The 21,452-nt window shown below is 32.6% G+C and overlaps 1 protein-coding gene across 1 annotated transcript; it reads right to left on the bottom strand.

The window, feature by feature from the left end:
• Window positions 1-154: 154 nt before the first annotated feature.
• Window positions 155-21,421, bottom strand: LOC132718693 (uncharacterized). Its single transcript, XM_060702408.1, has 5 exons — window positions 21,214-21,421; window positions 2,993-3,136; window positions 2,544-2,705; window positions 1,461-1,568; window positions 155-553 (listed from the first exon to the last, which is right to left on the bottom strand). The coding sequence occupies exons 2-5, from the start codon at window positions 3,115-3,117 to the stop codon at window positions 418-420; spliced, it is 531 nt and encodes a 176-aa protein (XP_060558391.1). The 5' UTR covers window positions 3,118-3,136; window positions 21,214-21,421; the 3' UTR covers window positions 155-417.
• Window positions 21,422-21,452: the final 31 nt, after the last annotated feature.

Here is a 21,452-nt window from a genome sequence, read left to right as displayed (position 1 = left end):
AAAAAATTATTCATACGAATCGTGGTCTCTTCTTTATGGTAAATCAGTATCCAGTTAAAAGTATGAATGACTTGTTGTAATCTACTAATTTCAAATATTTGGTGTGTAGTTATTAGAACCTAGTCGAGGATATATAAACAACTTCACAATGAACTGTATAGTAACACAGTATTGATTAATTTATTGGTCAAATAGATATTTTGGACACAAATCATATACTTTGATGTTTGAAGCAAACAAAAAAAAATATCACTTAAGAATAATAGTTAATAATAGTAACATGTAATAATAGTCCATTTTGAAAGATACATGTATATTACATCAAATATTTACTATACTGTCTTTAAAAATCAACTGTACATTGGACTAGATGTCGATTGTGCAAGCCAATGTGTATACATATCACAAGGTCAAGTGTTATACTGATTTACATGAACAATATCCTGGTACGATAAACAGGTCAAACTCCAGCTTTCCTTTTTCAACATTGTACGTCAATAGAGAGTGGGTAACTGGTTCATTGACGCATATCCCATCACAAGTGCCTCCTTTCCTGAAGATATAAATATAAAACAATAATTATATAGTGTTTAATTTACAGTGGGATGAATATCAAATATCTATATATTACTTCCGAGTGCGTTGTCCTTCATATCATATAACACACAGTGTGGCTGTAACGTTTTAACATTTATCATATGTATATAATAAAGCATGTTATTACTATGCAAATGAGGTGAGTGATTACTTTGTTAAAAGAAATCATCAAAACTTTGGTATCGCCTTTCGAACATTTAATTGATATGTACGTAAGATGCTCCCGAATTTCTTTTTTATTCCGACAATGGTATATACAATTTCATATCTGGCCAAAAAAGCACTTTGTAACATATATCGGATGTTTTTTAAATGAGAAATAGAAGTTGATGCAGTTATGCTTTATATCATTGCATGATTAACTTGCTCCGTCACTTTCTTATTATTAAAGAACAAATTTTGTACTGCGTCTTTTTCTGAGCAGTAAACCGGTTAACCAAAGTTTTAATGAGGATGATAATTTATGAATGATTTATTCTGACTACTTAATGACAGCTATTGGGGCTGTCGACTTATTATACCTTCGATGAACTTTGTACTTAAGGTTAAAAAATAATCATGAGGCAATCATTGGTTTTATCAAATCCTTCCACTCTCACGAAAAAAGAAGCCCATAGTAGACCCTAACACAAAACTGAAATATGATATGTGCAAGAGCAAAAGAACGAACTTAAGTTAATTCTTTTAATCAAGCAGCTAACTTCTTAGCACCATACTATTTTGTTTAAACAAAATATTTTCAGTGTAAGTAAAGGCATTTGAAAACTAAATAATATTTAACAATACGGTTAAATTCATCTAATTAACATAAGCTTACACCAAAACGTGTCAGATATTTTAAGATGGCGTTATTGAAAACTTACATGCACACTCCATGAGGAATGAATTGGTATTTAGGCGGTGTATGTACTAAATACTTGTTCTCTCCGTCAATATTGGTCATCGTGAAATTTGTGAACGTAAGGGTTTTTCTGAAAAGTTACATTTGAAAATGTTCGAAAATTATTATGTATTTGTATGAACTTTAAGTTGTAATAATTCATATGAAATACTTGAATCCCACATATAAAGGTAATATAAACAGTCATGTTATTTAGCTTTTCTTCAAAACTGTAAAAAAATTATTATATTCCGTCCCACTAAATTTGTACAAAAGCACACAGAAACAAATACAAATTGTATCATAGTTTGGAGACCTTTCTGTTGAAAATGTGTCAGGGTTAAATCGTATACATATACATGCACAGTGCGTTAACTGGAGTGCGGGTATTAGTTACCCGCACTCCAGAGCATGCCCATTGATTGGCTCATTTTTGCTGGGGTTTACATATTGTGACGGCAGTGAAAGTGAAATCGACAGAAATGTCATATTTAGATGCTCGTTCAATGGTTCATTTTTGCCGGGGTTTCATATTGTAACAACAGGGAACGTGTTTTTATGTTTGACTATGATACAAAAGAGAAAGAACACCAAAACACTCGGTAATCTGATTAATACTCGGGGGCTACGCCCCCTCGTACAAATCAGATAGCCTCGTGTTTCGGTGCTCTTTCTATTACATAACAAAATGATCCTTTTATGTTTAACATTATAAATATTTTCGCATCCGACAGAAGAAAAATAACTTTGAATTAACAACTTTAAAGTGACATTATGCCCATACAAGAGTAAAAAGTGAATGTTCGTTTATAACTAAAATAACCCCTGTGACCCACAAAAAAAATCTATACATATCGATAATGTTAAATTTATAAAGAAAAATCAGTGGGGTAGTCTTTGTATTTTGAAGGCAGTTTTTACACGTTACATTTGATATTATAAATTATTTTTCAATCGTCATTTAAAAAGTCAACCTTTTGAAATATACAACTACATGCGTTATCTCGGCTTGACAGTGCAAAAATGAGCATACTATCACTTTAAACAAAGAAAGTTTATTGCTTACGTAGGGCAACAAGAGTCACCATCCCCGATCATCCCTGACTTCATATGAATACCTTGCTCAACGAGGTATTTCATACGTGCCACCCTGAACTGTCTTTCATTGCCTTCTATTTGTTTTCTCGTATAAAACGTTCCTGGAAACATCTTCAAAATCTTCCTATAACTGTGTGACAAAATAATTTTTTAACGGGCAATACTCTCTTCAGTATATGAGTTTACAATACCTGTAATATTATACTTTCTTTAATCACTATTTGAATTACTTGTGACTGAAAATCAATTTATATCACTATCAAATATCATGTATAGTGAATAATAATTACAAAATTTTGCAAAAAGATGATAAAAAAAATAAGGAAAATTTAGTTTGAGCGAACAAATGTAACTACGCCAAAATCCTACGCCAAAATCCAAAGTAATATAAGATTATACAAATGAAACTTATCTGACCTGTACTTTCCACATTTAGAATTAGAACATGGCGATTTCCGGTCACGTGTTATATCGTCTGTTTTCTGTGAGTAACACGTCATGATCATCAGTATTACGCACAGTGTTATCATCTGGTAAAACATCTTTGTTGTTTAAAGCGATCTTTAGAAAATAAAATTTAAAATAAAACACCTTTTATCGATTTGACTTCCGAAATATTAAAACTGTAAATGTCTCACAACGGTTGAGAAATTATGGTGTTTTTTGCATTCTATAATTAGATCATTTTCAATGACTATAATTTTTTATGACGAATATTCATGCATTATGACGTAACTTATCAATGACGTTCTCTAATAAAAGTAAAATTTAAACTTCCTCAGTATCTGTCTCTTAACCTGAGAAGATTTTCCTACTGATTAATAAACTTTTTGATAAATTTAAGTGAAATTAACAATAAATATTCCAGTCTATACTGATGTAATGATCTTTTAAAATTGAAACCTTAGATATTCATAAATAAAAACATAGTTATCTATTTGATCGTTAAATTATTTAAGGCATGTGTGGTTTATTATCGACATATCTATAAAACTACAATTATAACTTAATTAAAATCTAATTTTATACAAACAATACAACAAAAGTTTATATTTGATGTAAACACACAATGGCAATTAGCTAATGGCACAGGAGCGTTAGGGTTAATTTTCAAATATAATAAATGTATCTTGAAGTTCGTAATTCTAAAAATATCACTTTTCGTGATTTCATGGCGCATTAACTTATTTTACTATGGTTACAGTTTGTAAATGTTATTTATATTTATCACCTTTAAACTACTTGCAAAATGATACAAAATAAACAATTTAAAGCGGCACACCTACAGATGATTCAGTCAAATCAAACTATTATTATATCTATACAATGTATTTTAGGAAAAGTATTAAATATTTAAAATCACATGTTACATTTTGCGTGTGTACTATGCGTGATGTAACAAAATGTACTAATTCTTTCACATAAATGTTACCCTTTAAGTACGGAGGGAGGGAATACTGCATATTTGGTTGAGTGAATTATGTTGATAATTAGTGTTTTAAGCTAGGTTATATTATCTAATTTGTATACTAAACCGAAATTTAACTCGTTAACAATATGTAAGGTTTCATGCAAATTAAGATACAACTGTAGGTATAGTGCATGCGTGCTTTAAAAGTATTTAAAACATATGTCATTGAATGGTTATTTACGGAAGCGTATCAGTGCCTACAGTTGGTGAGACGTTTTGCGCTAAGTCGACTTATTTTTATTCGCATTGATAAGATGTTTTTGCATTTCTCGATAAAATTTAATGACAAAGATCAGAAGCTTTTAGACATTGCAACTGAATTTTTCTCGATATGCTTGAAGCTTTTGTTTCTTCGACAACAATCCTGTCGAAACTTCGTGATTTCACGACTTTGCTGAAATATTTAGTAAGACGCAAATACGTTACTCGCATTGTTAAATAGCTTACGGAAGCTTCAAAGGGTCACCTCTTACGCGATCTTTTATGAGAAGATTTACGCAAGTCGAAAGAATTAAGGTGCAAAGGCATGATATCTTGAGTGTTTTCGCAAAAAATAATTCGAATAAACGAGAAGATTTGAGTTAATTGGCCAAATGTCTTCTTGCAAAAACAGAAACATTACACATAACGATTAATATTTTGACGAAAAATTAATAAAAGGTGTTTTTCGAAAAAAATATAGAGGCAATACATGATGCATTTCACTTTCTCGAAAAAGATTATGACGCAATATCTAATTCATTTCACCTTCTCGCATTAACTTTTGATGCATTACCATAATACATTTCATTTGATGAAAAAAAGTTTGCGCAATGCCTAAAGTGTATTCCGCTTTTCGTTATAAATTTTGTCGAGATCGTCTTTCGTTTTGCATACGATGGCTTATTATTTCGTTAAATAAGTTTTAATAAAATTGTGATATTCAAGACTACAGCAGGCAGCGTATTTGTCGAAGTCATGGAGAAAGTTCTAACAGTATTGGTATGATGTTATAATTTTTATCATCGTCATTATTAGTAGTATTACAATAAGTCGTAATAGGAGTTGTAGAAGTGGCGGTGCTGGCGGCGGTGGTTGTAGCAGCCCAGCAAGTATCAGTCTAAGTAGGTACATGTCGTAGTACACGCTTTGTTAGATTCTCACTCATTTGGCTTTTCATGATAGCTTATTATTTCATAGTCAGTGATTTACGGCTGCCATTACCTACCTTATTTTGCATTTTAATCCACGGAAACAAATTCTTAAACAGGAGCTGTCACTGAAGTGACTAATGCCCCCGATAGGAAGCTCTGAAATAAAATCCTCAATATATGCCAAAATACTGGTTATATATGCCCGACCTCCTTTGATAAATGTCATTCCGATAAAAGTCTAAACAATTTTCACTTAAAATCATCATTAAGGGCCCATAACTGTGCGAAAAATCAAAATCATGGCACAATGCACAACTATACTTGGCATGCCAACAATTTTATAAGTGCTCACTGAAATTTTCCAAGTGGCAAAGTTAATTTACTGAAATCAGGAAGAATCCACAACTAGGCTTGGTGGCAAACAATTCTGTGAATAATCCCCACCCTCTGCTTTGGTGATGAAGCGCGGACAAGCTTATTTTACTCAAAAAATGAACATTAAGGGGCTATAACTGTCCCAAAATAGATTCAAGCGGAAAATCAAGATACTATGCACAACTAAGCATAGTGACAAACATTCCTGTGAAGTGTCACTGGAATCACTCCTCAGTTTTCTTGATGAAGCACAGACAAGTTTATTTTACTCGAAAAATGACCAGAAAGGGGCCATATCTGTGCAAAAAAAAGATTCAAGAGGAAAACCAATAAAGTATGCACAACTAGATTTGGTGACAAACAATCCTGTGAAGTTTCACTTAAATCGCCCCTTAAAGCGAGGACATGATTATCCAACAAACGTTTGGAAGGGCGGGCAGAGGGACAGTGCGATTATTATATGCCGACCTTCGGGGGCATAAAAATGCTAAAGCGACAAAATAACTATATTACTCCAATTTATTTGTTCATCCAGACTTAACAGTATGCTTAAATTACCTTAAAATTTATGTGGGCCCCCTCCCAAAAAAATGGTTTAAAATGATTGTAAGCATGCAATAACAGGATAAATACTTACCAAACACAGCATTTTTAGGAATCTTAATTAACCTTAGTATTTAATTCAGAAAAAAGGATGCATAATTATCAATATATATGATATCATTAAAAGTAAAATCAAAGTACTTAATATACTAGTTGTATTGCGACTGGCAAAAGTAACCAATGAAGTACTTAACAAAGCATATCTCTGTTTCATTATAAAGAATTTAATTGCCAATACAATGTCATATTAAAGAAATTCAATATGGAGGTTTAGCCAAACGTGTTTATTGAGGTAAGTTTTGAAAATAATACAAAACTCAATAAAAAAAGTTATGTAATATCATCACTATATGTTTACCTTTCAAGGTCATACCGATATCAAGGTCAAATTTCATAATGTGTAAGCTCTCCTGCCACGTAACAGGATGAGCTTTTGTGGTAAATTTTTCCGTCGTCCGTCTTCCGTAAATAAAGTTGGCGTTACCGCTCTAGCGTTTTCATTTTTGCTTTGATTTTGACTAAACTTTGCCAGAAAGTGAATCTCAATGTAAGGTAGATCATTTTATACAATGGATTATGTCGGGTGAAGGTCAAGGTCACAGTGACTTAGAAAACAAAATCAACAAATTATGATAATTTGTTTTACATAATACTATGCTTGGAACAGTTTACCAAAATATGATAAAAAGTAATTTGCAAATGTAATAATATGAATGAAATTTGGGTGCATTTTTTGGAACCATACGAACAATTGGAAATACAATATTGGCTGCAAAGCTACCAACAGGCATGTTCTTGCTAAAACGCTTCTTGAGTGCAAATGTTTTGTGGTATGCAATTTTCTTCTCTTGTGAACATGTTGCAATTCACTAGAAAGTACAATTAAAATGCAGTATTGAAGAAATGAAAAGATACTTTTAAAACACGGCCGCCATGAACCGGTTTCAAAAATATACTTCTACAAAAATGCCCAAGCTCATTATCTGCCATTATACAGAAGAAATGGTAACATTTTTATTGCACACTACTTATTCACCATACCTTGCCCCTTTTTGTTCTTCCAAAATTAATAGAAATAAAAAAAACACTAATAAAAACCGCTTGAATCAGTTCTATATGATAAAAGACAGACACTAATCTTGGATCTGCCTACTAGTATACCCAAATCAGCGTACCGTAAGTTCATAGTGATGTGTGCTATATTTACATAGTTGTTTGAAAGAGTCGATTGTTGTTGTTGTTGTTTTAAACCCCCTAAAATACCCCGATAATTGGAAAAGCGCCATTCAACGTTGCAGTAGTATTTTTCCTAGTATTGCTAGCAGCAGAAGCAGCATCATCAGCAGCAGCAGCAGTACTAGTAGTAGTAGGAGCAGCAGTAGTAGAAGTAGTATAAGTAGCAGCAGTAGTAGAAGTAATTGCCAAAGAAGTAGAAGCAGTATAAGTAGCAGTAGCAGCAGTAGTTGTAGTAGTTGAAGTAGGTAATAATAAGTAGAAGTACATGTGATAGTAGTAGCCAAAGAAGTAAGAGTAGTTAAGTAGTAGAAGCAGTATTTATATTAATAGTCGTCTTAGTCTTATGCGTCGTCGTCGTAATCATCGTTGTTGTCGTTAGTCGTAATCTTTTATTTTACATATATTAATAGAAATCGATAATATTCTTTGCAAAAGTACTGAAAGACGCCTCCACATGAGCCAAAATATTTCAAGAAATTGAATCTTTGGAAAAATTTATTAAGATCTTTAAAAAGTAAGAAGATTTAATAGTTAAATAATTTTTTACATGTTATGAGCGTTTAATGACTGCTTTTGCAATATTAATCACTAGTACTGCGTTAGTTACGCAGTAAGAATTTTTTATGTATATTTTAACCTCTTTTTTATTATTAACGTGGATTGTACATGCCGTTTGAAATGTATAAATGACTTTCTTTATTCATTTTACAATACTTTACTTTTAGATACATTTTTAAAAATTTCATAAAAATAAGCAAGAACCTGGAGGCATGTTGCTATTTAATGATGTTAAGTGAAAAATTCTAATAATTTACTTTGCTATTTGATTACTTTCAGATACTTCTTGTGGCAATTCATATCAAGTTGTCTTATGGTATGCTACGAGATGAGCTGAGCCGACACGATACTGTCCAAAAATACTTCAATCTTTGTTATACGCATTTGGAAATGGCTGGAATGTTTTTGTTTGTTCACCATATTGTATTTTCCAAAACTAAAATAAAAAGAATTCTTCGACGTTTAAACTTAAGTAGACGTGAAGAAAGCAACCCAGAGGATATTGCTCGTGGAGTAGTACAGCTTCATCGAGAGGGTTATTCTGAACTAGGTTACAGAGCAGCATGGAGAATGCTTTTTTGAGATATGGAATCAGAGCACATCAAAATACAGTGAGGATTTGTCTTAAGGCGTTAGACTCTTGTGGAGTAGTCAACAGGAAAGCAAGACGATTAAGACGTAGACAATATTTCAATCGAGGCCCAAACTTCGTAATTCATGTTGACGGATATGACAAACTAAAACCATTTGGAATATTAATTCATGGAGCTATAAATGGATTTTCCCGAAAAATTCTATGGTTGAGAGCTGCACCATCAAATTAAAACCCTGCTTTATTTGCATTTTATTTCATGCAACGTGTAAAGAAACGTGGTCATGTACCTAGAATGGTAAGGGTTGATGCCAACACTATAAAGTGTTGAGAATTGAGTACCGCTCAAGCCGGTGCTAGGGGGCGTGAGGGATGTTGCACTTGTTCATTATCCCTCATGTACAGACTCAATCAAACCGAGTCTGCAATTCTTATGTTATTTTGTTGTGATTAATGCTTCCGAGGGATCACTTTGTTTCCAGAATTTTGTACTTCACAACAGCAGGTGTCAAGTGCTGTGTGGCAGCCGTAAAAAGTTGCCCCGTACTTCACTCTAGTGTTGTTATATTTTTTGGTCCTTCGAGATCATTGGTGCCAACACTATAAAGTGTTAAGAATTGAGTACCGCTCAAGCCGGTGCTAGGGGGCGTGAGGGATGTTGCACTTGTTCATTATCCCTCATGTACAGACTCAATCAAACCGAGTCTGCAATTCTTATGTTATTTTGTTGTGATTAATGCTTCCGAGGGATCACTTTGTTTCCAGAATTTTGATGCAGGGACTGAAAACTGTACATTAGAGAACCTTCAGATCGCACTTAGAATGTCACATACTGATAGCATGTCAGGGTACAATTCTGTTTCTGTTGGGAGATCAACTGCAAATCAAGGAATTGAAATGCTTTGGAGTTTCCTCTCGAGAAACTTTACTTGTTATTGGAGGAACCTTTTAAAAATTTGATTGATCAAAACCTATTTGATAATACCGATCAGTTGCATATCGAATGGCTCAGACTTTGTTTTATGCCTCTCATTCAAAATCATATTGACAGTTTTAAGAAATCCTGGAATATACATACGATTCGGGCACAAACTTATTGCGAGACTGTAACAGGTAAACCCAACATGATGTATTATCAGCCAAGGATGTTTGGTTATACAGATTGTTCGTTTGCAATAAATTGTTCTGAAGAAGAATTGGAGAATCTGGTGCGGGTGTATACCAAGGAATCACCTATCCATGGCTGTTGCAGCGAAATGGGGCAGTTGAGTGAAAATTGGATGGGGTTAAATGCACATTTATTTCAACAACTGAACACTGCAGAACAAGCAAGCGATGTTTATCAAAACATATTATCATCGCTTCATAGTCGATTACTACAGAATTAGGTTTTTAGTGAGTGGGACACATTTCATGGGGTATATGACAACGGTAGTAAATAGGCCACGTGGAGTTGTTCTTATAATGTCTGTATTATGCCCATGCAAAAACATGTATATTTGATAATTGTTAAAATGTTATGGAATCGAAATGTGTTAATTTCCCTAAAATTATTTCATTTGTGTACATATATCTGATAATTTGTAAGGTAACGATAGATTAAGAATATCGAAACATATCTAATGTCAATTTGTCACATTTGTACAGGTATTAAATAAAAACGGAAAAGTATTGTTTTCAAACTTTTTATGGTGATAATATGTTACAGACTAGAGTTATATTTTAATGTGATGATCTTATTTTCCTTGACATACGAAACTTACTTTTTATTAATACATAATTCAATCAAATAAAGATTATAGTTTATAAGCAGTTGAAAGCAACCTAACACTTGTAGATTTTACCTAGAGGTATACCAGAGCTTAAGTGAACACTTAATTTGTCAAACCTGTCAAGCCAATGTAATTCTCAGATGAAATTCTAATAATGACACCCTAAGGCATTTCTTTATGTTTGTAAAGCCCAATAATTTGATATTGAATTTGGAAAAAATTAGAAGACACGTAATAGGAAATGGTAGGAGCAACTTCTGCATGTCCAAAATAAAACATTTTAAATTAGTATTTAGTATTCAGCTTTGTTTATAAAGTCACCGTAATAAGACGAAATTATTTGCAAAACTGTTTTTACTAAACAAAGACAGTTCATTCTTTACGATGAATGCTTACACTGTTGCATATCGACCCTTTAGACACCTGAAACTATCAAACTTTTCCCGTGCTTTGAAAGTGCTTGGTTTGCAAACAGTTTTTTATTTATAATTTATAGCACTGACAGATTGAAAGGTCAAAATGCCCCTTCTGGAGGATAAAATAACAAAGGAACGCATCATGTCTTACATCTGTCCACGAAAAGACTGTCAATGTCAAATGGTGGTAAAAGTCACATGTAAGTTTTTAAATTGAATTTAATGTAGGTCGCTTTTGAAAATAAAAACGCTCTGCACAAATGTCATCGAAGTCACTAGAAACTTTACAGTGCAGACAGCCCCTCATGTTGCTCCAGACATAACAATATTGTGACGCCTTGCAGCCACCCGAAGCACCAGTCGGCACACAACACACCTCTAGTACTTAGACTGCCAAGCAGTTAACGTAAGGCTGCTATGAGTTGTTTCCTTTGAAACTGATGAACCACATCTCTTCTTATAGTCTGAGAAAGGCATTTTTGATACATAACATTATTCTTAAACTATTTTGTGGCTATATGATATCTATTCCCCCCATGCTAGGCCACTGGGCAGCTCGACTGCTAACTTTAAGGCTGCTTCTTACGCAAATATATATCGACAGGAAAACAAAACATGACCACAAGCTGAGTTAACAGGGTCAATCATAGGTCAAACTCAGATTTATTAATCAAATCGATCTATTAATAAAATTATGGACCATTTAGGACAAATTAAATCCAGAGCCGGGCGGGGCAACTCTCGACTTTTTACTTTTTCTGAAAGCAAACAAAGAAATGTTTTCACAAATCTTAACGTTTCCTTTTTATAATATTGTTTGTATGAATCCTGTCCACGTACGTACATACACACCAATAAATATATTTGGTCATGTAATGCACTAATCAAAGTCAAGGTCATTTATAAGTGAAGGTCAAGGTCTGTCTGATTATTTAAAAGGGCTATCCTTGAAGATTATTATTTTCAAGTTTGAAGACAATCGATCCAAAAATAACAAAGTAACAGCCAATAACAGCAAGAACAAGCAAAATTTGGACATTTGACCTTGAAGATCAAGGTCATTTATGGATAAAGGTCAAGGTTAGTGTAGTCTTCTGAAAGGTCTTGTCCCAAGAATTGGTGTGGCCAAGTATGAAGACAATATACCAAGAACTCAAAAAGTTATGATCTAGGTACCAGTTTGCAGACGGCAGCGCCGCCAGGACTATAACAATACCTCTACTGTTTTTTTTTGTTTTTTTTTAAAGTCGAGGTAAAAATGACCAAGACGATCAATGTCATTTAGGTGTCAAGGTCATATTTATTACTCTATTTAAAGGCGGTCTTAAAGAAATACTATAAAGGCAAATGAAGGTATACATAATTATAAATTAAGTTTATATTATTATTCATTTTACATGTATTTGAAGGTTGATACCAATTAAAATTTTCTGTTACCACACATCATCAAGAAAATATGTGCTAATGATTGATATAGAATATAGGGTTGGAAGGACCTGTCTCGCCATTTTGATTTCATCTCGATAAGAAAGTTGAATCTATTTTTAATCAATTTTGAAGAACCGTGTCATTTATGGATCATAATTAAAGATTTTGTGCAAAAGGATGTCCAAATATAAAAGCAATAGATTCCGTAATAAACAAGAGCTGTCGGTATGACAGAAACGCTCGACTATTCTTAATGCTTGATAGTAAAAGAGCCTTGAAAATGTAAAATTTTGTATGTTAATAACGAATGGAATTTTTTTTCTTTAATACACGTTACAGTTATAGGCCTTTGAGAGAGTCCTATTATGCTGTCAAAGAAGAGTATACAATTTCAACTTGTTTCAATAGAATATAAAAATATTTGAGGTGTTATGCAAACCTTAATGTATATTTTAAGTTCAAAAAGGAGCATAATTCTGTACAAATGCTTGATACACTTACCTCCTCCTGTCTACAGGTTGGGGTCATGATGTTTAACAAATGTGTAACGGTACAAAGCCATATGTCAATGGACATTGAAAATATTTGAGGTATTACAAAAACTTTAACATAAGTGGTTACACCGACGTCAACAATCGGGTGACTACAATAGCTCCTATTCTTATCGAATAGTCGAGCTAAAAATTTGACCAACAATAAAGTTTTGGAGTGCAATGGAAATCACAACCTGACTGTTATGATAAAAGGTTAGAAAAAAGTAGAACAGAAAATTGGTTTTGTATGATAAAATTGTCATAAAAAATAACTTAATAGAATTTACAGTCACAATTCAATGTCAAATCTTAAAACCTTCATTGTCCATGCCAGGGCTTTAATGTTATTACATAAGACACACCCGGATACTAGCTTTTTATGAATTCCAAATTGGTTTCAAAACAATGCTGACAATGCAACTTCTAAACAATACAACAAAGAGTGATTTCTAGTTTTATTTCAAATAAAATATAACAGATCGCATAAAAAGTTTATGACTCTTAATCTTTTTGCAGAACTAACCAACATACATCAAAGAAAATTGTAACATCAAAGGCACTAATTAAAGAAAACTTATTTTCTATTCCTAATATATATAAGGTTAAAAATCAACAAAATATTTATATATACGAAACCTTTGTTTCTGTTACATTACAATAAAAATATAAAAGGAAAATACAGATCACACTAAAAATTAAGACTTTGTAGTAACTTTAAAATTTTGGCAGAACTTGCCATCATACATCAAAGAAAAATGTAACTTCAAAATTACTAATTGGATAAGACTGACTTTCTATTCTTCACCTAGTAAAGACTTAGACTCAACAAAATGTTTATATACTTTGTTTCTGTCTTATCACAATAAAGGTATGAGAATAAAATACAGAGCATGCTAAAAATTAAGACTTTGTAGCTTTTTTAACATTTTGGCATTACTTGCCATCACACATCAAACAAAAATGTAACTTCAAAATTACTAATTGGATAAGACTGACTTTCTATTCTTCACCTAGTAAAATAGATAAATACAGAATCCCTAAAGAAAGCCCAACACGGCAAAATTGAAAATGTTGCAGGCTCGGTTTGATTGAGCCTGTTCATGGACAGTACTGGAAAGTGCAAGTTACCGTCCACGCCCCCTAGCACCGGCTTAAGCAGAATTCAACATTTAAACATGCAATAGTAAAATTTTGAATTTAGAAACATCCGCAGATGTGTTCATACGGCGGTTATCATGGAACCTTCAATGTGACACTTTCGTGCCATTCCATGAAAAGCGGCGTATGGTCCCCAAGTAATATAAAGCGTGTGCCCTAAACGAGAAAACAATGGGCGGAACTAAATAAAATGTTTATATACTTTGTTTCTGTCTTATCACAATAAAGGTATGAGAATAAAATACAGAGCATGCTAAAAATTAAGACTTTGTAGCTTTTTTAACATTTTGGCATTACTTGCCATCACACATCAAACAAAAATGTAACTTCAAAATTACTGATTGGAAATTAATATTTGAATTGATGTTTGAAATTAAGAACTTGTAAAAGTGAGATGCTTACTTTACCTTCAGAATTTTAACACATGGCGTCTGTTATATTAAAATTTAAATCAGTTCTAAACAAGATTGCAATTGTGAAAAACGCTATGCCACCACATTAATACATGTACAACACTAAATAGTAATGTAGGAACACATTTTTTTTGTTTCTATACAATTGAAGATTGCCATAATGTATAGATCACTGACCTATCTAATTCTTATTATCAGATAAGTGGTTAAATCGATTGTTATTCAAAATTCAAATGAAAGATCAGAGTAGAAATCTATCAATGCAGTTGAGTCTAGTGAATTTGGTGGTGACGGTCATATTTCACATGGCCAAAATTTCATGACTGTACATCAAAGGCCAGCACAGTAAGACACTTTGTCAAAATCTACGCCAGTTGATTACAAAGTTCACTTTATATCTTAATCTGTGCACATGGTTCAAATTTCATAACTGCACACGTAGGTCACATCTTCAAAATCTAGTTCACCTGATATCACAGTACAATTTTACAACTTAAACTTTGCATATAGTCCACATTTCATGGCTGTACATCAGAGGACAAAAAAATAGGTCACTGTCCCCTAAGGCAAGGCAAAATTTTGACCCCATGGATTAATTCAAACAATCTTGATACAGGTCCAACAAACAACATTTTTTCATGTCAAATATCTAAGCTGTAGCTTTCTCCAATTCAGAAAACATTTGTTTAACTATGTGTACATAATGAAAATCAACTCCCCCGGGCAGGGCCAATTTTCACACCAGGGGCAAAAAATTTGAACAACTTTGGTAGAGGACCTAATGGCTGATATTATAAAACAAACATCAAAGCTCTAAGCCTTTTACCTTCAGAAAATAAGATTAATAATTTTTTACAATATTTACATAGTGACTGAAAATCAATGACCCCCTGGGTGGGGCTACTTTTGACCCCTGGGCTATAATTTGAACAATCTGGCTAAAGGTTCACTACACAAAGTTTCATGCAATATATCTAACCTCTAGCATTTGTCAATTTCAAGAAGATGAATTTCTTAAGTTTTTACTATATACATAAATGGAAAACCCATGGCCCCCGGGGCGAAGCTAACTTTGACACCAGAGGCAAAATTTGAACAACTTTGGTAGATTACCTATAGATGATATCATATACCAAATATCAAAGCTCTAAGCCTTGTACCTTCAGACAATAAGATTTTTTAAATTTTTTACTATATGTACATAGTGAAAATCAATGACCCCCAGGGTGGGGCCAATTTTGACCCAAGGGCTATAATTTGAACAATTTTGCTAGAGGTCTACCAGACAATGCCATATGCAAAATATCTCTAGGCCTTGTGGGTCTTTACAAGAAGATTTTTAAATTTATTCTTTTTATTCCTTTTGGTTGCCATGACAACCAGATTTCTGCATGGAATGAAATTCTTTGAGCACATTTGGAAGCCCTTCACCCAAGAATCAATCCTGTCAAGTTTGGTTTCAATTGGACCAGTGGTTTTTCATAAGAAGATTTTTTAAATTCACTATATAATCTATAGAACACACACACAGGTGAATCGCTATATGCCACCGCATCACAGATGCTGCGGTGGCATAAAAAGAAGTAGCACCTAGTGGCACGTTAAGAATTTAACAAGAACGTGTTTATTAAACACAAATTCCCCTGGCAAAAATTCTTGTCTGAGTAACAATATTTCAAAAAATGTTCACCCATTCATTCAGTTATGGACAGAAAAATTGTCAAAAAATAGTAAATATAGTTATATAATTATTGTAAATGTAAAAAAATTGTTGTCAAGTCAATTGCAATGACTTGTGATGAAGTTTAAAAAATATTTATTTTTATCAAGAATATATAAATACAAGACTTTACAATGAACACAGAGACAACAAACTTAAAGATTCACCTATGGTATGTTCCTTGTGAATATGAGACATTGGTAAAACAAGATCCGGTTGAACCGGGTGATGCTCCCCGAACAGGTTTTGGACACAGGAAGGTATACCTCTTGTAGTTCAGAGTTATGTCACAGACAAAGTTAAAAGAGTAAAATAACCCAAATGTTGCGCGCAACACATTGTGTCAATATGGTGATCATTTCTGTGAAATAGTTGTAAAATCCTACCTCAAATAACGAAGTTATGGGCTGGATACGATTTTGCTGCAAGGTCATTCTGTGACCTTGACCTTCAAGGTAGCGACAGTTTTACTGCACCCTTTTTATTCACCATATTTTGCCCTTTGCGACATTTTTTTCTTCCGAAATTAAAAAAATACTCGCTGGACATAGTTCTATATCACACAAGACAGACACTAAGGCTCCTAAAATTGAACGCTCTTCGCCAGAATAAATGTCATTGAGATTAATTTTAAGCATTGATCTGTAAAATTTCGGCTATACACCGTCTATCTTCTGGGCGTTTTCAGCGATAGTGTTGGATTTTGCAGCTGGTCAGATTGTACTGTGGTTGCGGAAGAATGTGATATATTTTTAGTTGGTTCCGTGAAGTACCATTACCCATATAGGTAATGGTATTTAACGGAACGGAACGGAACAGGATAAATTTATATTTTGATAAAACTATTTAAATAGCTTAATTAAGTGAATTTATCATATTATGGAACTAAGAATAAAAGTTTCATTCATAGGTGGTGGTTTTATTTTTTTAACCCAAGTTTTTACAATTGCAGCTTTACACCATAGGTGATTTGAAGTACGAATATTCATGTATCTATAGGACGTTTTCATGGGGCAAAATTATTCATGTATCTATAGGGCGTTTTCATGCGGCAAATCTTTGTCGATTGTGTTGGAAATTACAGGCGGGGGGGGGGGTCATATCAAACTGATTGCGGATGAATGTGATATCTTTTTGTTCGTTCCGTTCCGTTCCGCAAAGTGCCAATACCCATATAGGTAATGGTATTCAACGGAACGGAACGGAACATGATAAATTTATATATTAATAAGACTATTAAAATAGCTTAATTAAGTGAATTTATAATATTATCGAACTTAGCATAATAGTTTTATTCATAGGTGGTGGTTTCATAATTTTTAACCCAAATTTTGTACAATTGCAGCTATACATGCATCAGAGGTGATTTGAAGTACGAATATTCATGTATCTATAGGGCGTTTTCATAGGGCAAAACTTTGTCGATAGTGTTGGAAATTACAGGCGGTCACATTAAACTGAGGTTGCAGATGAATGTGATATATTTTTGTTCGTTCCGTTCCGTTCCGCAAAGTACCAATACCAATGTAGGTTATGGTATTTAACGGAACGGAACGGAACAGGATAACTTTATATTTTAATAAGACTATTTAAATAGCTTAATTAAGTGAATTTATAGTATTATGGGAACTAAGCATAATAGTTTTATTCATAGGTGCTGGTTTCCCAAATTTTGTACAATTGCAGCTATACATGCACCTTAGGTGATTTGTAGTACGAATATTCATGTTTGTATAAGGTGTTTTCAGGGACAAATCTTTGTCGATAGTGTTGGAAATTACAGGGGTTCATATATATAAACATGTTTTGTAGATTAAGGCTAACACGCAGTTTAAAAAATAATTATATAAATTTTAATTGAATCTTTCACATATGGTTGCTAAATGAAAAACAAAAATACAAATTCGTTTAATCACCAGTTTAATATGTTTTTTTAACTTAATCATCTAGAAAAAAGCGAAGGAGAATGACAGAACAATTTACTTATTGGGTCTAACCTGACAGACTGGTTGATTAGATTGATTTACTTAGATGTTAATAATAATATTATATGATTCTTATGGTTCGTATTTTTAAATGGCAACAAAGCGATGTAATAGCGATGTAATAAGAACTGTTGCTCATTAATTCAACAAACAAATTTCAATCGCATTTTCAGTGGTTTTAGGATGGTTCCAGTAGGCAGTTTAATGTAAAAAGCCTTGTTTTCAAAAGTAATTAATAAGTTCTAACTTTAAGTACATGCAGATAGAAGATCTCCACTTGGTTATATTATGCATCCCCTTTTCTGCAAGACTTTGCCGGTTGTAGTCTGAAGGGGTGAATGAGTTTGAGAAAAAAAAGCTTAAGGTATGGCATGGTATCGCGGGTAATTAATTCCTCGCGTGGCAGGTTAAAATTGATATGCCAGAACGTAGGTTAAACTAATGTATATTAACTAGTGTATTTTGTGTAGCAAATCTAAATCAATATATATTTATATTTAAACTATTTGGAAAAAATTGAAAAAAAAAAGTTCATAAATCATAAACATCTATTATGACTGACATTGATATCATTATTTAGCCATTTGGTCATAAAGGTTTTTAGGTGGAGGTTCAAGCCATTGGCAAGTATGTAGATGGTCACGGATTTTAGGTTATACACATTATTCTATTGCGTTATTCAGTATGAATAGCGGCTAGCCGTGGCAAACTGATAAGGCCTGCAGAAAGGAAAATGGAAAGTGATCTCATGTTTTTTTTTGCCTGTGGCACAAAACACAGTTATACATAACGCACACACACGTAACACACGCGTTACATGTATCGTAGATGACCGAATATAATGTTTTATTTGTTATTAATGTCTTGATATCATCGAAAACATTTGAATGTGCGTAATAAGATTTTAATGGGATTCTTTAAAAAATCAAGTTAGATGTGGTATTTTCCAGTGTTTAAAACTCGTCGGGATTTAGAAATTTAAACGATTGTGGCCAGTGGGTTGTCCCAGTCGTGGCAATCGTTTTTTACTGTTACAATAATTTTAAAATTTCTTGTTTTTAAACGGGTTTGGGTTTTTTCAGTTGGGGTGTTTTTATCAGCATCGAGTTTAAAAAACGCCCGAATAAAAAAAATTTGTTTTATATAAACCTAAATAAAACCAAAGTTGATAATTTCTAATTGGAAAAGCTAGTATTTTAAACAATGTATACAAATTAAGCGTTGATACATAGATTTTTTGTCGGGTTTTACGTTCAGGGAAATTTATTGGTTTTTTCAGTTTAAACTGGTGGAAAAAAGAACCCCCTTCAGGTGCTTCTCGGATATTTTTTTCAACACGGGAACTTGAATAAAACAAGAGACGTTTCCGTAAATTAGTTAAAGTATCTTTCCTCATGTAAAAGAGATATTAAGTATCTTGTGGGATTCGAACCAAAAAGGTAAGGGGTCTAGTAGATGGACACAAAATATTAAAAGCAATATATTGATCACTAGCTCCGTGAAAACTGATTTTTTTTTAAAAAAAAATCTAGTATTTAAAGTCGTGACAGACTCACAGTAAATTTATGATTTCAAACTTCCTATATTTTTCGACGGCAGCTCGGATTATATTTACAAACAACCGTTTATATATGGCCATATAACTGTCAATCAATCTTTATAACTAATAATATACGGTGTGTAATCAAGTTATATCCGTTGTGTTAGATGCACATCGTGTCCATAGACATTACACACAACTCACACATGAACGTTGTTATCAGATTGCGCGTTGACGTTCTTCATGTTGGCTAGATATTGAATCAAACCAAACATTTACATTATTAAAAGACATCTTTAAAAATATTTCAACAATGAAGGTTTTATTTTTAACTCAGTATACTATTTTGAAATAATTATTTAATAAAAGGGTTATTTATCGGGTATGATAAAATATGCACTTGTTCTCACACTCCCTACGGTCGTGCAAAATTACCGCTGCTGTGTATCTTAATATAATTATGTCATTTCTCGACAAAAATATAACGAAAACCAGACTACACTTTAGGAATTGCGCAAACAATATTTTCATCAAATGAAATGTTTTAGAGTAATGCATCAAAAGTTTTTGCGACAAGGTATTATGTATTAGGTAATGAGTCATAATTTTTTTCGAGAAAGTGAAAGGTATCAAGTATTGCGTCTACATGTTTTTCGAAAAAGACCTTTTATTAATTTCTCGCCAAAATATTACTCGTCATGTGCAATGTTTCTGTTTCTTGCAACAAAAAATTTGGCCAATTAGCTAAAAATTTCTCGTTTATTCGAATTATTTTTTGCGAAAACACTGACAATATCATGCCTTTGCGCCTTACTTTTTTCCACTTCCGTAAATCTTCTCACAAAAGATCGCGTAAGAGGTGACCCTTTGAAGCTTCCGTAATAGCTCACGTAATTCAACAAAGTCTTTTTGCAATGATTAAAAACTTTCTACGTATTACGTATTAATCATAACGTCTTCATGGAATGTTTAACGTATTGCGTATTAAATATAACGTCTTCATGGTTTGTTTTTGGTCAAAACGAGAAAAAACAAGTTGACATGACATGAAACTTTAAGATAAGTGATGGCCCTGATAAGCTTCCGTAGTTATTCATTTAGAAGTGATTGTATTGTAATCATTCATTTACAATCAATTAAAATGTCGACTGTGTAAAAAGTAAACTATATTTCAATAGATCGTCTGATAGCGCATGTATTTAATGAAAGTAAAATATTAAATAAATTTGATTATCATCATAACTAGTGTATTAAGTCCCACAATAACTACCATGCGATAAGTTATATCTAGTAAAAAAAAGTGAACTTTTCTACAATTTATTACTATATTGAGTGCCTCATATAATTAAGTTAGGAAAATGATACAGGATATAATCATACCTAATGCAATAAGCTAGGAAACTTTAATTATGTTACAATACTTGATCTTATGTAACAATATTTTATCAAATCTAGAAAATTAAAAAATGTTACAAAATGTTATCTTTTCTAGTGCATTAAGTAAGCAAAATGAAATTATGTTACAATATCTTAATATCATACCTAGTGCATAAAGTTAGGAAATTTAAATTATGTTACAATATCTTAACATATCTAGTGTATTTAGTTAAGAAATTTAAATAATGTTATAATATCTTATCATATCTTATGCATTAAGTTAGGAAACTTTAACTATGTTACAAAATATAATCTAATAACGATTTACCTTAATGTCTGGTTACTCAGTGAAACTAATGCAATATCACCCTGCATCAAAAGTTTATATATCTCTTCTAAACAGGAGTAATACAGTCTTCTGAAGACATATTGTCTTTAAAAATGTCATAAAATCATTCAAATGTAAGACCAGTTGATAATTATATTGATACCGGGTTTAAAAGTTTGTTCCTTTAGTACGAATAGCTTTTTGTATGACCTCCATCGTTTAAATTGAAGTTAGATGAA

This window comes from Ruditapes philippinarum, unplaced genomic scaffold (genome assembly GCF_026571515.1).
Source record: "Ruditapes philippinarum isolate M1 unplaced genomic scaffold, ASM2657151v2 ctg941_1_1_1_1, whole genome shotgun sequence".
Taxonomy (NCBI): Eukaryota; Metazoa; Mollusca; class Bivalvia; order Venerida; family Veneridae; genus Ruditapes; species Ruditapes philippinarum.
The sequence above is the reverse complement of the archived record's forward strand: the minus strand, read 5'-3'. Positions and strand labels throughout refer to the sequence as shown.

Coding starts and splice junctions, on each gene's coding strand:
- LOC132718693 (XM_060702408.1), bottom strand. CDS start 3,117: ATGTTTTACCAGATGATAACACTGTGCGTAATACTGATGATCATGACG. Junction 2,706..2,992: donor TCTAAATGTGGAAAGTACAG/GTCAGATAAGTT, acceptor TTTGTCACACAG/TTATAGGAAGATTTTGAAGA. Junction 554..1,460: donor ATTCCTCATGGAGTGTGCAT/GTAAGTTTTCAA, acceptor TTATATCTTCAG/GAAAGGAGGCACTTGTGATG.